This window comes from Homalodisca vitripennis, unplaced genomic scaffold (assembly GCF_021130785.1).
Source record: "Homalodisca vitripennis isolate AUS2020 unplaced genomic scaffold, UT_GWSS_2.1 ScUCBcl_519;HRSCAF=2709, whole genome shotgun sequence".
Lineage (NCBI taxonomy): Eukaryota > Metazoa > Arthropoda > Insecta > Hemiptera > Cicadellidae > Homalodisca > Homalodisca vitripennis.
Genome location: NW_025776642.1, coordinates 56,913 through 69,978, shown reverse-complemented (window position 1 = coordinate 69,978; position 13,066 = coordinate 56,913). Strand labels below are relative to the sequence as shown.

At 47.8% G+C, this 13,066-nt stretch overlaps 1 protein-coding gene across 1 annotated transcript in view; it reads left to right on the top strand.

Annotated features, from left to right (window-relative positions):
- LOC124370807 (histone H3-like) overlaps positions 1 to 11,545 on the top strand; it is a 30,778-nt gene extending 19,233 nt beyond the window's left edge. Inside the window, exon 3 of the mRNA XM_046829103.1 lies at positions 11,305 to 11,545. Coding sequence (XP_046685059.1) covers positions 11,305 to 11,545 — 241 coding nt within the window. The remainder of the gene's footprint in view (positions 1 to 11,304) is intronic.
- The last annotated feature ends 1,521 nt before the right edge of the window (positions 11,546 to 13,066 follow it).

Here is a 13,066-nt window from a genome sequence, read left to right as displayed (position 1 = left end):
ACCTCAATATTACTACAAGTACAATTATAAATACACTGATGCTTATGACAAAATAAATTAAACTCATGCCTATGTTGCCCATTGGTGAGGTGATAGTCAAAAAAAGCTATACATTTAGATTTAGAAGAATTTATCAAAAGTCGATTAGATGACAACCATTGTGAAACCTTATGCAGATCACTTCTAATTTTTATCTGCAGTGATCGCCTATTATAGGCAGAGCACACAAGTGCAGTGTCGTCAGCAGTGTCTAACAGGTCATTTATATGAACTAAACAAATAATCGGCCTTAAAACTCCACCCTGGGCTGTGCAAAAGTACAATTCTAAGGGATCATTCATAACATTATCAATCTTAACAACCTGCTTCCTTCCTTTATAAAAGGATTTCGATCATGTGAGAGCCAAACCACCAAAACCATAGTATCTGTCTATGTCTAGTACATCTAATGCTTTTTGAAAGTCAAGGTAAACAGCCACTGTATATTTATATTTATCTGACGCATTGACAATCGAGCTAATATGTCTTTCAACAGCTAAATCGGTTCCTCTTCCATGAAGGAACCCATACTGGTTACGAGAAAAAAGCGACTTTTGGCAAAAATAATCTACAATTTTGTTTTTAATTAAAGTTTCAAAAATTTTAGCTATCACACTAATTACAGAAATTGGCCTATATGACGATACATCTGAAGGGACGCCTGATTTAAAAACTGGGACTACTGAGGCTATCTTAAACTCGTCAGGCACCCTTCCCTGTTCTAATGATCTTTTAAACATACAGTACAAAAGGGGTGCAAACATATCTAGGTTTTGCTTGATAGTCATTATATTGGTACCATCAATACCAGTGCTACGCTTGTTTTTAATTGAATTAATAACATTTAGGACATCTTCATATGTACAATAAATAAATAAATAAATTCTTTATTGCATTTGTTACAATTTTACAATTGTGTTGCAAGCGTCATATTCTTCCTAGCCATTCATACACATTGAAGCTCACTCAAACATACATACATATCTCTCAACAATCATGCAAACAATCACACTCTCAACACCAGAATATCGGGTAGGGGGGTTACTAATTGTCCCAGCGGTATTGAAAAAACTCATCAATCGTGTAAAAGGCACTAGACACCAAAAGATGCTTTAAACGAGTCTGGAAAAGATTCAGGTTTTGATTTTTGATGCATTCAGGAAGGCAATTGATTACTTTGACACCAACTTGAGATGGCAGCCGTTCAAAGGCTGTACTTCTGTGTGGTTGAATTCTGTAGTTGTCCCTACCTCTAGTATCATATGAGTGAACATCTCTGCCTTGAGTCAAAGTGTACCTTGACCTGCAGTACAGAGCGACCTCCAAGATATAGAGGGAGGGTAAAGTCAATAATCTAAGCTCCCTAAATGCTTCTCTACACGACTCTCTTGTTTTCAATTTCAAGATGGTTCTGACAGCTCTTTTCTGAAGTCTAAATACCCTTTCCAGCTTGTATTTAGTAAAAATCTAAAACTATCAAAACTATCAATCAAAACATTACATTCATTAAAACTCTCCAAAAACAGATCACTTCCAAAGGATTCAGATTTTAATTTCGAAATTACAGATGTATAGTATTTATTAAATTCGTTAGCAACTTCAAATTCATTACCACTTACATCAACCAACCTATCCTCAACTCTAATAACACTCAGAGACTTGTTTTTATTTTTCGGGGTTAACTTTGTGGGGGCCTCCACAACGCACACATTTGGCCGGTCTTCAGCAGTTTCCGGATCCATGGCCAAACTGCTGACTATTGTGGCATTGTATTGGGCCGGCGGTCTTTTTATATGGCCTTATATTTACTACTACATAGAATAATTTATTTATATTGTACACTTCTGATATTGGTCTGCTGGAGTCGGGGAGAATACTAACAACCCAAAGTCTAGACTCTCCTCTCCTAGTTTTTAGTTTAAAAACTTCACCGACCGCAAATTGTAGGTCGGTGAGTGCATCGTACAACTCTATATCACTAATTTCTAATGGGAGTCCGGCAATCACTATTTTTGTAGGCCTAGTGCCTGGCAAGGATCTTGTATAAAATGGAATTTCGTTAGTACATAAGTAATTTTGTATATTCCTAAAATTGTCCACAGTACTTGTATTTACAACGCACTTACACGCTCTGCAGACTGCGTAAAATTCGCCATTTGTAATTTTGTACAGCTCCGCTGCGTGGCTGTGCCATCCCTGGAAGGCATCAATGGTCAGCGGCGGGATGCGTGGTCGCTGCGTAGGCTGCGTTTCCATATTTTCCATTGATGCGGCACTGCATGGCCTGGTGTCGGGAGGAGTAGCGGTATTGTCGCGTCTCCGCTTGTTACCACGTGGTCGGTCGGGGGTCGGGGGAAGAGAGTCTGTCACAGCGTCCTCCATTGTAACAATGGTTCGCACACGATTCACAAAGAATAACACTTAATTTACAAATAAATCAAAATAAGAACTGTATAAAATATCACTGTACATAATAGTTAATAACATTAAACACATATTATTACACTAGCACGTAAAAAAATCACATTTTTCCATAAACACTGTAGCACTCAAAGGACCACGCTAAAAATCCAAAATGGCTAAATCACCAGAAAAACAACTGTCGCAGGTTCCCCTAGCAACTCTGAAAGAACACTGTGTGTGTATGTGTTTTCCTGCGAGGCGAGGCGAGGCGACGGGATGACGGGGAGTCCTTGTCCCCTCAATAGGCAGCTTCTGTGCTGATTGCACAATGGCTGCTGGTCAGCGGTGGCGTCTTATGTTCTGCAACTTAGAAAAAATTTTGCGCCTGTGGGCTATTATATACATGGTATATGCATCTTAAAACTAATTCTTAATACTATTATACTATACTATAGGCCCTACTATTATTATTTACAATCAGGTCAATAATTTCTATAATTATTAGTATCTACAATCAGGTCAGTAATTTCTATAATTATTAGTATTTACAATCAGGTCAGTGATTTCTATAATTATTAGTATTTACAATCAGGTCAGTAATTTCTATAATTATTAGTATTTACAATCGGTCGGTGGTTAGTTTTAGTCGGTGTGGTGGTCTGTAGTGTGCTGCTATTGTTCTATGGTGGATCGTGTAGCAGTACCATCCTCGGGTTTCGCACTTTATTTGGGTGGGCTTTTTCCCTGGTTGCCCACTCCCTGATGTGGGGCCACTCCGATTCCTCGGCTGCCGTGTACAGACGGTGAGCATCATTCCTGACATATTCCTCCACAGTAGGGAGACCTGTGGTCCGCATAATGACTGAGTTCCTGACGAACCATGGTGTGTCCGTCAGGAGTCTGAGCGACTTGTGCTGGAAGGATTCCAGCTTTCTCCTCGATGTCATTGACGCTCCAGCGTACCATGCGGGGGCGGCGTATGTCAGGACTGGTCGGATGATCGTCCTGTACAACATAAGCTTGGTGGTTGTGGAGATGGCAGCAGACGGTCGCAGTAGTGGCATTATGGCTCTTCTGGCGCCCTTGGCTTTTTGGAGTCGGTCTTCGGCTGCCGGTGTAGTTGTTAGTGTTCTGGTCATTTCATCCCCAGATATCTCATTGACGATGTCCACGCAAGACGTTCATCTTCCATTTTCAGACTGTTATGGAGGACGTTGCCAAGCCTCTTCTTCTTTGAAAAGCAAATAGCCTCGCACTTATCCGCATTGGCTTTGATTCTCCATTTTTTCATCCAGGGTGCTAGTAGGTCTAGCTGTCTCTGGATGGGTCTGGTAGAATACAGTGCATTCTTTGGTGTCGAGTAGAATAGTGCATCGTCTGCGTAGAGAGCGCTTGAGACTCCGGGGTCGAGTGGAATGTCGTTGGTGTACCACAGAGAGAGGATTGGCCCTAGTACAGAGCCTTGTGGTACACCAGCGGCGATGTTTCTGGTAGTAGACATTATCCCGCCAACAGAAACCCTGAATTTCCGATCCATCAGGTAAGACTTTATTATTTGTCGGATGAGTCGGGGGAGAGGGCTGTGGGCCAGCTTGTAGTTGAGGCCGGCGTGCCACACTCGGTCGAATGCCTTGCTGACATCCACCGAAACAGCTGTAGTCACTCGGCCCAGGTTAGCATTGTTGGCAATATCTGTCATCACCCTGGTTAATTGGAGTGTAGTGGAGTGGCCACGGCGGAAACCGTACTGGTCCTCCCTCAGTGCCAGATAAACATCCTCGGGAATCGTGCCAGTATGAGTCTCTCGAGTAACTTTGAGAGGGCTGGAAGTAGGGAGATTGGTGTGTAGCTACCTGGAAGAGTCAGATTTTTCCCTGATTTTGGTAGCATTATTATTTTGGCTATCCTCCACGGTGATGGGAAGTGATGAAGTTGCAGGCAGCTGTTTAGAAGTAAGGTGAGCCATGTGACCACCCATGGTGGTTATCTTCGCAGTGCTGGTGGTCCCAATGTGTCCAAACCCGGGGCTTTCCTGGGCTTTAGTCCAGCCAGGGCTCTGGATACCTCCTGCTCTGTGATGGGTGGCACCTCCTCCTCGTCACTGTCCTCCGTCTCCATCTCCACACGTGCGTCCTCCTCCAGGTAGATTTCCACGGTAAATGTGTGATCAGGGTCACTGATGTCGGGGTGGGGGAAAAACTGAGACTCCATGCAGTCCGCAAAAACTTCAGCTTTTTCGAGTGTGGAGTAGACCATCCCGTGCTGACCGAGAATCGGCCTCTCCAGCCGTTTGTCAGCTTTGAGGGCTTTGGCCAGGCGCCACACTGAGCCATCCTCGGGGTTTATGGTTGCGAGATAGTCACTCCAACTCTTGTTGCTGTGGTTCTGCAGGAGCCTCTTAACCTTCTCGGCCTGCCTGTTGAAAGCTGTCTTGTCTCCAGAATGCCGTGTCCTCTGCCAGATTTTCCTTAGCCACCTCCTTGTGTTGACTTCCTCCTGCAGGTGCTGCGGAAGTCGGTGGCGGTATTCCGATTCCTGTAGTTCGGGTCTCAGAGAATTGAACATGGCATCCTGGAGGCAAGCGCGTAGTTCCTCCCCTTGATGGTCGAGTTCAGCCGCAGAGTCTGGAGCAGTGACTTGGTGTGGGCGGTCTGCCAGGTATGTGAAGTACTTGCTCCAGTTTACTGTTGGCTTTTTTCCTGGAGGGTAGCGGTGTGTTGTAGGCCGGTCGAGAGTTATGATGACCGGCAGGTGGTCAGAGGTGAGGTCGCAGGCGACCCCAGCCGTCACTGGGACAGTTATGGCGCTGTGAAGGGCTATGTCTAATATGTCGGGCCGGTGGTTCTCTATCCTGGGGTAGCGGGTCGGTTCACCGGGCACACTAAGTTCAACATGTGGCATCCACCTCAGGTGTTGCCTGAGTTGTCTGCCAGCTGAGTTGGTAGCCGCACAGCCCCATGCCGTGTGTTTTGCGTTGAAGTCACCTGCTATTAGGGCTGGGTAGTTGGGGCGTAATAATTGGGACAGTTCATCTGGGTCTATGGGCGCTGTGGCACTGCAGTATATTGAGGAAAGTTGTATTTCTGGGCCACCAAAGGATACGGCGCTGTTGTATGTTCTGTCGACAAGCCACGATTTTCTATTAGTCTGTGTGGCACTCGGCGGTGTACAAGCACCGCGGTGCCTCCCGATGAGCGGCCTGGTTGCCGTTGAGGGTGGTCAGACCTATAGACCGCGTAATTTGGGGCCGAAAATGGTATCCTCGGTGACAGGTGTGTCTCCTGCAGTAGGGCCACGTCGATGTCACACTCGTCCAGGAACTGGATGAGTTCAGCGCGCTTGTGTCTGAGTCCATCGTAGTTCCAGGTGACCAGTCGCGGGCGTTTAGCCATGTCGTGGGCTAAGTATGGCGGCCAGCGACTGTAGTGTTTGTGTGACAGTGGTCAGCTGCTGCAGGATGACAGCGAGCAGAGCGGTAATTTCCTCTTGTCGGCCTCGGTGGTCTGTAGAAAAGTGGCCTTGATTTTGGCACTCCTCCGGTAGCCTGGGCCTCCGTGGTTTGGCGGTCGGCGGGTCGGCGTTGTCTCCTGGGCGGGCGGGCTGCTCTGTACGGGCTTCCTCGGTGTCGGCTGAGCGGGCGGGTTGCCTGGTCCGGGAATACTCGGTGGCAGTTGGGCGAGCGGGCTGCTCGGCAGTCTTCGCCGGGCGGGCTGGGGTTTTGGCCGCTTCGGCCCAGGTTCTCGGTCCAGTCCCCCTGTTGGCGGGGTTTCTTGGTGGTCGGCGCCTTCTCCTCTCTTCCTTCTCCTCTTCTCCGTGTTCCCCGTTCTGCTGCTCGCCGTCGAATGAGGGCTCCTGGGGCAGGCAGGCGGGATGGCGGGGATTGTTGTATCCCCTCTCTGGCAGTATCTGTGTTTACAAACACAATGACTGCTGGACAGCTGTAACAACTTTGCTCCTGGATGTTCAGGAGCTTTAGTGTTAATGGTCAGAATATACAAGTGTATATATACAACTTAAAGCTAATCTTAAAACTATTATAATATACTAATATTATTTACAATCAGGTTTTTTTTACAATCAGGTCATTTATTATTTACAATCAGGTCATTTATTATGTATTATTTACAATCAGGTTACAGTCTGCTCAGTGTTTTATATAATTATTTGTATTTACAAACAGGTCTGTGATTTATATTATTATTGGTATGTATTTCTATAATTTTGTTGATTGCTGCTACGGAGGATCCTGTAGCAACATCCTCGGTTTTGGAATTTTCCTGGCCCGCGGCCCTTCTCTGGTCGACCATTCTCTAATGTGTGGCCACTGCGATTCTGCGGCTGCTGCGTACAGGCGGGCTGCTGCGTTCCTGACACACTCCTCCACAGTAGGAAGCCCTGTGGACCGCATGATGACAGTGTTCCTGACGAACCACGGTGAGTCCGTCAGGAGCCGGACCGTCTTGTGCTGAAATGCTTCCAGTTTCTTCTTTGTTGTTTTTGGCGTCCCGGCGTACCATGCGGGCCCGGCGTATGTCAGGACCGGTCGAATGATGGCCCTGTACAGCAGCAGCTTGGTGGTGAGTGGGAGGGCGGCGGCTGGTCGCAATAGTGGGAGAAGACTTCTGCGTGCGGCCTTGGCTTTCCGCAGTCGGTCTTCTGGAGCTGGAGTAGTGGTTGGTGTCCTGCTTAAGGTCATCCCCAGGTATCTCAGCCTCTTTGTCCACGCGAGACGTTGGCCTTCTAGAAGTAGACTGTTCTGTGTGACATGGCCCCACCTCTTCCTGGTGAAACAAATTGCCGCACATTTGTCGGTGTTGGCCTTCATCCTCCATTTTCGCATTCAGGGCGCTAGGAGATCCAGTTGGCTCTGGATGCGTCTGCAGGAGGCTTGGACAATCTTCGATTTAGTATAGAAGAGTGCGTCGTCTGCGTAGAGAGCGACTGAGACCCCTGGGGTGACGGGGATATCGTTGGTGTACCACAGGTACAGGATTGGTCCTAGGACTGAGCCCTGTGGCACACCAGCGGTGATCTGCCTGCTGCTGGATGTTGACGGTCCGACCGCTACTGTGAAGTGCCTGTCTTGCAGATAAGATTTTAAAAGTTGTCTTAGTTTCCTAGGGAGAGGACTCTGAGCCAGCTTGAAGTTCAGACCTGCGTGCCAAACCCTGTCGAATGCCTTGCTGATGTCTATTGAGACAGCAGTGGTCACTCGACCGAGGTTGGCACTGTCTGCTATCTCCGTAGTGACTCTTGTTAACTGGAGGGTTGTCGAGTGGCCTCGGCGGAATCCATACTGCTCCTCCCTCAGAGCTAGGAAGAAGTCCTCCGGAAACCACGCCAGCACGAGTCGCTCTAGGAGTTTAGAGAGGGCTGGGAGTAGGGATATTGGTCGATAGCTACCTGGGAGCGTTAATTTCTTTTGGGCTTTTGGGAGCATGATTATTTTCGCCTGCTTCCACTGGGACGGGAAGTGGCGAAATCGAAGGCAGCTGTTGAAGAGGACAGTAAGCCACGTGATCACCCATGGTGGTAGCTTTTTCAAAGCAGGTGGGCCCAGGTCATCTGGTCCTGGTGCCTTCCTCGGTTTCAGCTTGGCCAGGGCCCGGGAGACTTCCTGCTTTGAAATGGGTTCCACTTCCTCTTCGTCGCTGTTCTCTTCTTCTTCACGGGCTTCTGCTTCCAGGTAGGCATCGACCATGTCGGTGTGCCCGGGGTCACTGGTGTTTGGGTGGGGGGAGAATTGCAACTCCATGCAGTCGGCAAAGGCTTCGGCCTTATCTTGTATGGAGTATACTAGTCCTTGCCTTCCTAGGATGGGCTGCTCGAGCTTTTTTGCCGTTTTCAGGGCTTTGGCCAGCCGCCATGCAGACCCATCCTCCGGACTTATTGTCTCAAGATAAGTTTTCCAATTTTGTGCGCTGTGGTCCTGCAGGAGTTGCTTAACTCTTTCCGCCTGCCTGTTGAAGGCGGCTTTGTCCCCAGGAAAACGTGTCCTCTGCCAGGTCTTCCGCAACCGTCTTCGCAGTTGGACTTCTTCTTGTAGGTGTTGAGGAAGTCGGCGGCGGTGGTCAGCCACGGGTGAGGTTGGCTTGAGGCACTTGGTCATGGCGTCCTGTAGGCAGGATTGCAGTTCTCCTACTTGTCTGTCAAGTTCAGCCGTGGAGTCTGGGACGGCTACTGGACGTGGGCGGTCTGCCAGGAAAGTTTGGTATCTGGCCCAGTTGACCTTTGACCTCTTGCCTGGAGGGTACCGGTATGTTCCAGGTTGGTATAGGTTTATTATGACTGGCAAGTGGTCCGAGCTCAGATCCGTGACGACTCCTACCGTCACTGTTGCTGGTATGCCACAGTGCATGGCGATATCCAGGATGTCTGGCCGATGGTTCTCCACCCTGGGGTAGCGGGTCGGCTCTTCTGGCACGCTCAACATCACACGTGGCATTCTTCTGAGCTGCTGCTGAAGTCGAATCCCTGCAGTGTTGGTGGCCGTGCAGCCCCATGCCGTGTTTTTTGCATTAAAATCGCCGGCTATGAGTGCTGTACCGTTGGGACTTAGTAGTCGGTTTAGTTCAGCCTGTTCAATTGTAGCAGCTCTTTTGCAGTAGACTGAAGATATGGTAATTTCAGGCCCTCCGAATGATACGGCAACGGTAGTGACTTCCGTTGTAGCTTCTGCGCAGTTTACAGCTCGGTGTGGAACACGGCGGTGCATTAGTACCGCAGTGCCTCCCGAGGGGCGGCCTCGTTGCTGCTGTGGGCGGTCCGTTCTGTAAACCACGTAGTTCGGAGCGGTGAAATTAATTCTGGGGGAAAGATGTGTTTCTTGAAGGAGGGCAACATCGATGTCGTACTCTGTAAGGAACTGGATGAGCTCGGCACGCTTGTGTCTAAGTCCATCGCAGTTCCAAGATACCAGTCGCGGGCATCTAGCCATGTCGGGAGCCAAGAAGAGAGGCCAGCGACTGTAAAGTTCGTGTTACGGTCGTCAGCTGCTCGAGGATTACTCTGGGCAGTGCCGACATTTCCTCCTGGTCAAAGTGGTGGTGGCCTTGAAAATGGACGTTTTGCCGCTCCGGGGTCTGTGTGGCCTAGCTGCTGGCGGGGCGTTGGTGTCCGCTGGGCGGTTGGGCTGCGCTGGTTTGCGCGGCTCCTCTTCGTTCCTCGGCTGCTGTGCGGTCCGCTGGGAATAAGCCGGGGCTCTGACGGCTTCTGCCCTTGTCCTCGGCCCGGTCGTCCTGTTGGCGGGATTCCTCGGTGGACGCCGCCTCCTCCTGTTCTCCTTCTCTGTCTCCGAGTCTTCATCCTCGCCGTGTTCGTCGGTCCGCTGCTCGCCGTCAAGTGATGGCTTCAGGGGCGCAGGGTCGCTAAGCTGGGCGTTAGCGGTGGGGGGGATGGGTGGCGCTGGTTGGTCGCCGCTCTCGTTCAATGGCGGGGGGGCTGAGCACGTGGCGGCTGGCCACGTGGCGGCTGAACTCGTAGCGGCAGGGCGCGTGGCGGCTGGGCGAGCGGTGCGCTGTGACTGGGCTGCGCGGCCGGCCAGTGGGAGGGCGCCGCGCGCGGCTTGGGACAAAGGCTGTCCTTTCACCGGCTGCCGGCGTGCGGCGATGCCCGAGACTGGCCCCTTCTTTTCGGCCAAGTATTTTTGGCAGCCCCGGTAATTGGCGTTGTGTGGCCCTCCGCAATTGCAGCAAAAGCCACGCTCGCCACGTGGCTTGTCACATACTATAACTTTGTGGGGGCCTCCACAACGCACACATGTGGCCGGTCTCCCGCAGTTTCCAGACCCGTGGCCAAACTGCTGGCAATTGTGGCACTGAATTGGGCCGGCGGGCTTTTTGTATGGCCTTATATTTACCACTACATAGAATAACTTAACTATATTATACAATTCTGAAATTGGTCTACTAGAGTCTGGGAGAATGTTAACAACCCACAGTCTTGTTTCTCCTCTCCTAGTTTTAAGTTTAAACACTTCACCGACCGCAAATTGTAGGTCGGTGAGGGCATCATACAATTCAATATCTGTAATGTCTAGTGGGAGTCCGGCTATTACTATTTTTGTAGGCCTAGTGCCTGGCAAGGACCTTGTGTAAAACGGGATTTCATTTGTACACAAGTAATTCTGTATACTTCTAAAATTGTCCACTGTACTTGTATTCACAATGTACTTACACGCTCTGCAGACTGCGTGGAAGTCTCCGTTGGTTATTTTGTACAGCTCCGCTGCGTGGCTGTGCCAACCTTGAAAGGCATCGATGGTCAGCGGCGGGATGCGTGGTTTCTGCGTAGGCTGCGTTTCCATGTTTACCATTGATGCGGCAATGCAGGGCCTGGTGTCGGGAGGAGTAGCGGTATTGTCGCGTCTCCGCTTGCTGCCACGTGGTCGGTTGGGGGTCGTTGGAAGAGAGTCTGCCACATTGTCCTCCATTGTAACAATTGTTCGCACACGTTTCACAAAGAAAAACGATTAATTTACAATTAAAACAAAATAAGAACTGTATAAATATCACTGTACATAATAGTTAATTAAAATAAAACACATATTATAACACTAGCACGTAAGAAATCACATTTTTACATAGTCACTGTACCACACAAAGGGCCACGCTAAAAATCCAAAATGGCTAAATCACCAGATAAACAACTGTCGCAGGTTTCCCTAGCAACTCTCAAAGAACACTGAGTGTTGAGTGTTTTGTGTTTTCGTACGGTAAAAATATTGACTATATACGGGCCGGCATGAGCTCAGAACGACTGTGATTGGTCGCCGCGTTATCGGCCAATTAGAGAGCAGCCAGAGTTGACAAAACTACCGACTACAGCCGTGTTTATCATCTGTTTCTAACGCCACTGCAATAGCAACATGACCGGCCGAGGCAAAGGTGGTAAGGGGCTGGGAAAGCGAGGCGCCAAGCGTCACATGAAGGTGCTCCGTGACAACATCCAGGGCATCACCGAGCCCGCAATCCGTCGTCTGGCTCGCCGCGGCGGTGTCAAGCGTATCTCGGGCCTCATCTACGAGGAGACCCGCGGAGTGCTCAAGGTGTTTTCTGGAGAACGTGATCCTCCCCCGGGAAAATTTTGCCAATTTAAGTCTTAAAAACACAGGTTTAAGGTTTTTGGCATGTATAAACGCTAAAATGGAAAGAATGAAAATCACTCTTTCGGAGAGATTTTTAAGTTTTTCATGGCGAGTTTCCTTCTTTTCGAGCAGGTTTCACTTTTCCATTTTAGCGTTATTATGTTTATATAGAAGGACCTGTATCCTTTGTATATTATTTTTGTATAAAATTAAAATTCAAAACTTAAGTGTCTGCTAGTTTGGTAGTTTTCAGTTGTTAAAATAGAAAATAATAGAGGCTATAAAGTCCTATTTTTAAAATCTTTGGTTTAAAATCCTATATATATACAGCCGCATGTGTAACTGACTGACTCACTCACTGATAGGGTATACAAATTCTAACCCACTTCTAGAAGTGCTGGAAACACCAAATTTTGCATACACGTAGCTGGAGTCTTCAAACCACCGGGAAAAGTCTGAAAACCGGAATTTTTTACTTTTGAACCCCTCAAAAAAATTCGCGAACTGACCCCTTTTTGCCCTTGCATAAACTTATGCAAGATTTTCTTTGAAGCCCCATAGCGGGCGAACCGTTGGAGCTAGCTTCGATCTGACGAAAAATTCATAATCAGGAATGAAGTGAACTACAAAAAAGGTCCAGTGACTTTTTGCTCTAACTTCATCGGTTTGGCCGCAAAACGCGATTACATTAAAATATTTTGAAATTTTCGCCTAAAAATTTACATTTCGGGCTCGATAGCGGCTAAACAGTTGGTCGTAGCTCAAAACAAATTTTCAATGGAATTTAGCAAATCGCGTGATCTACAAAAAAGGTTAAGTAACATTTTGCCCTATCCTCAACGGTTTGGCCGCATTACGCGTTTTAAAGTTTTGATTTTTTAAGTTTTACGTGAGATTTTGTTTTCTGGGCTCTATTTCAGACAAAATCTTAGTTCTAGGCCAGAATAAAAATTTGATTTTAATACAAAATAAAGCGATGTACACAAAAGTTTCAGTGACTTTTTACTCTATCTTCCATTTTTTAGCCGTAAAACGTGATTAGTAGAAAATTTCACTTAAAAACTTACATTCTGGGCTCGATATTGGCCGAAACCGTTAGCCCTAGCTTAAATGTAAAATTTTTTGTAACTACCTATTCATAGGATCTACAAAAAAAGTCCAGCAGCTTTCTGTCGTTTATCTTTCCCTAAGCCTGATAAATGCTCTAAAAGGCAAATTCTTTGTCGTCAATTTTTGGGGTTTTAAATCTTGCAACTATAATTAGTGCGATTTATGCTGGTTCCAGATTGACCTTGTATTACTACGTTAACGAGTGACTAAAACCCCCCTCCACGTCGGGAGTTGGCTGAGCGTTAGTAAAGCCTCAATAGTAGATAGGGACAGAGTGTTTTTAAATTATGTTCACAGACACAACACCCTCTAAAATAGGCCCACGTGTGTCATTAACTCCTTGTAACATTAACCCCCCCCGGAATTTGTTCATATTTCCAGATAATATCCTGACGAAATTAAACCCCCTGATTTCTTAACCCCCTTTAA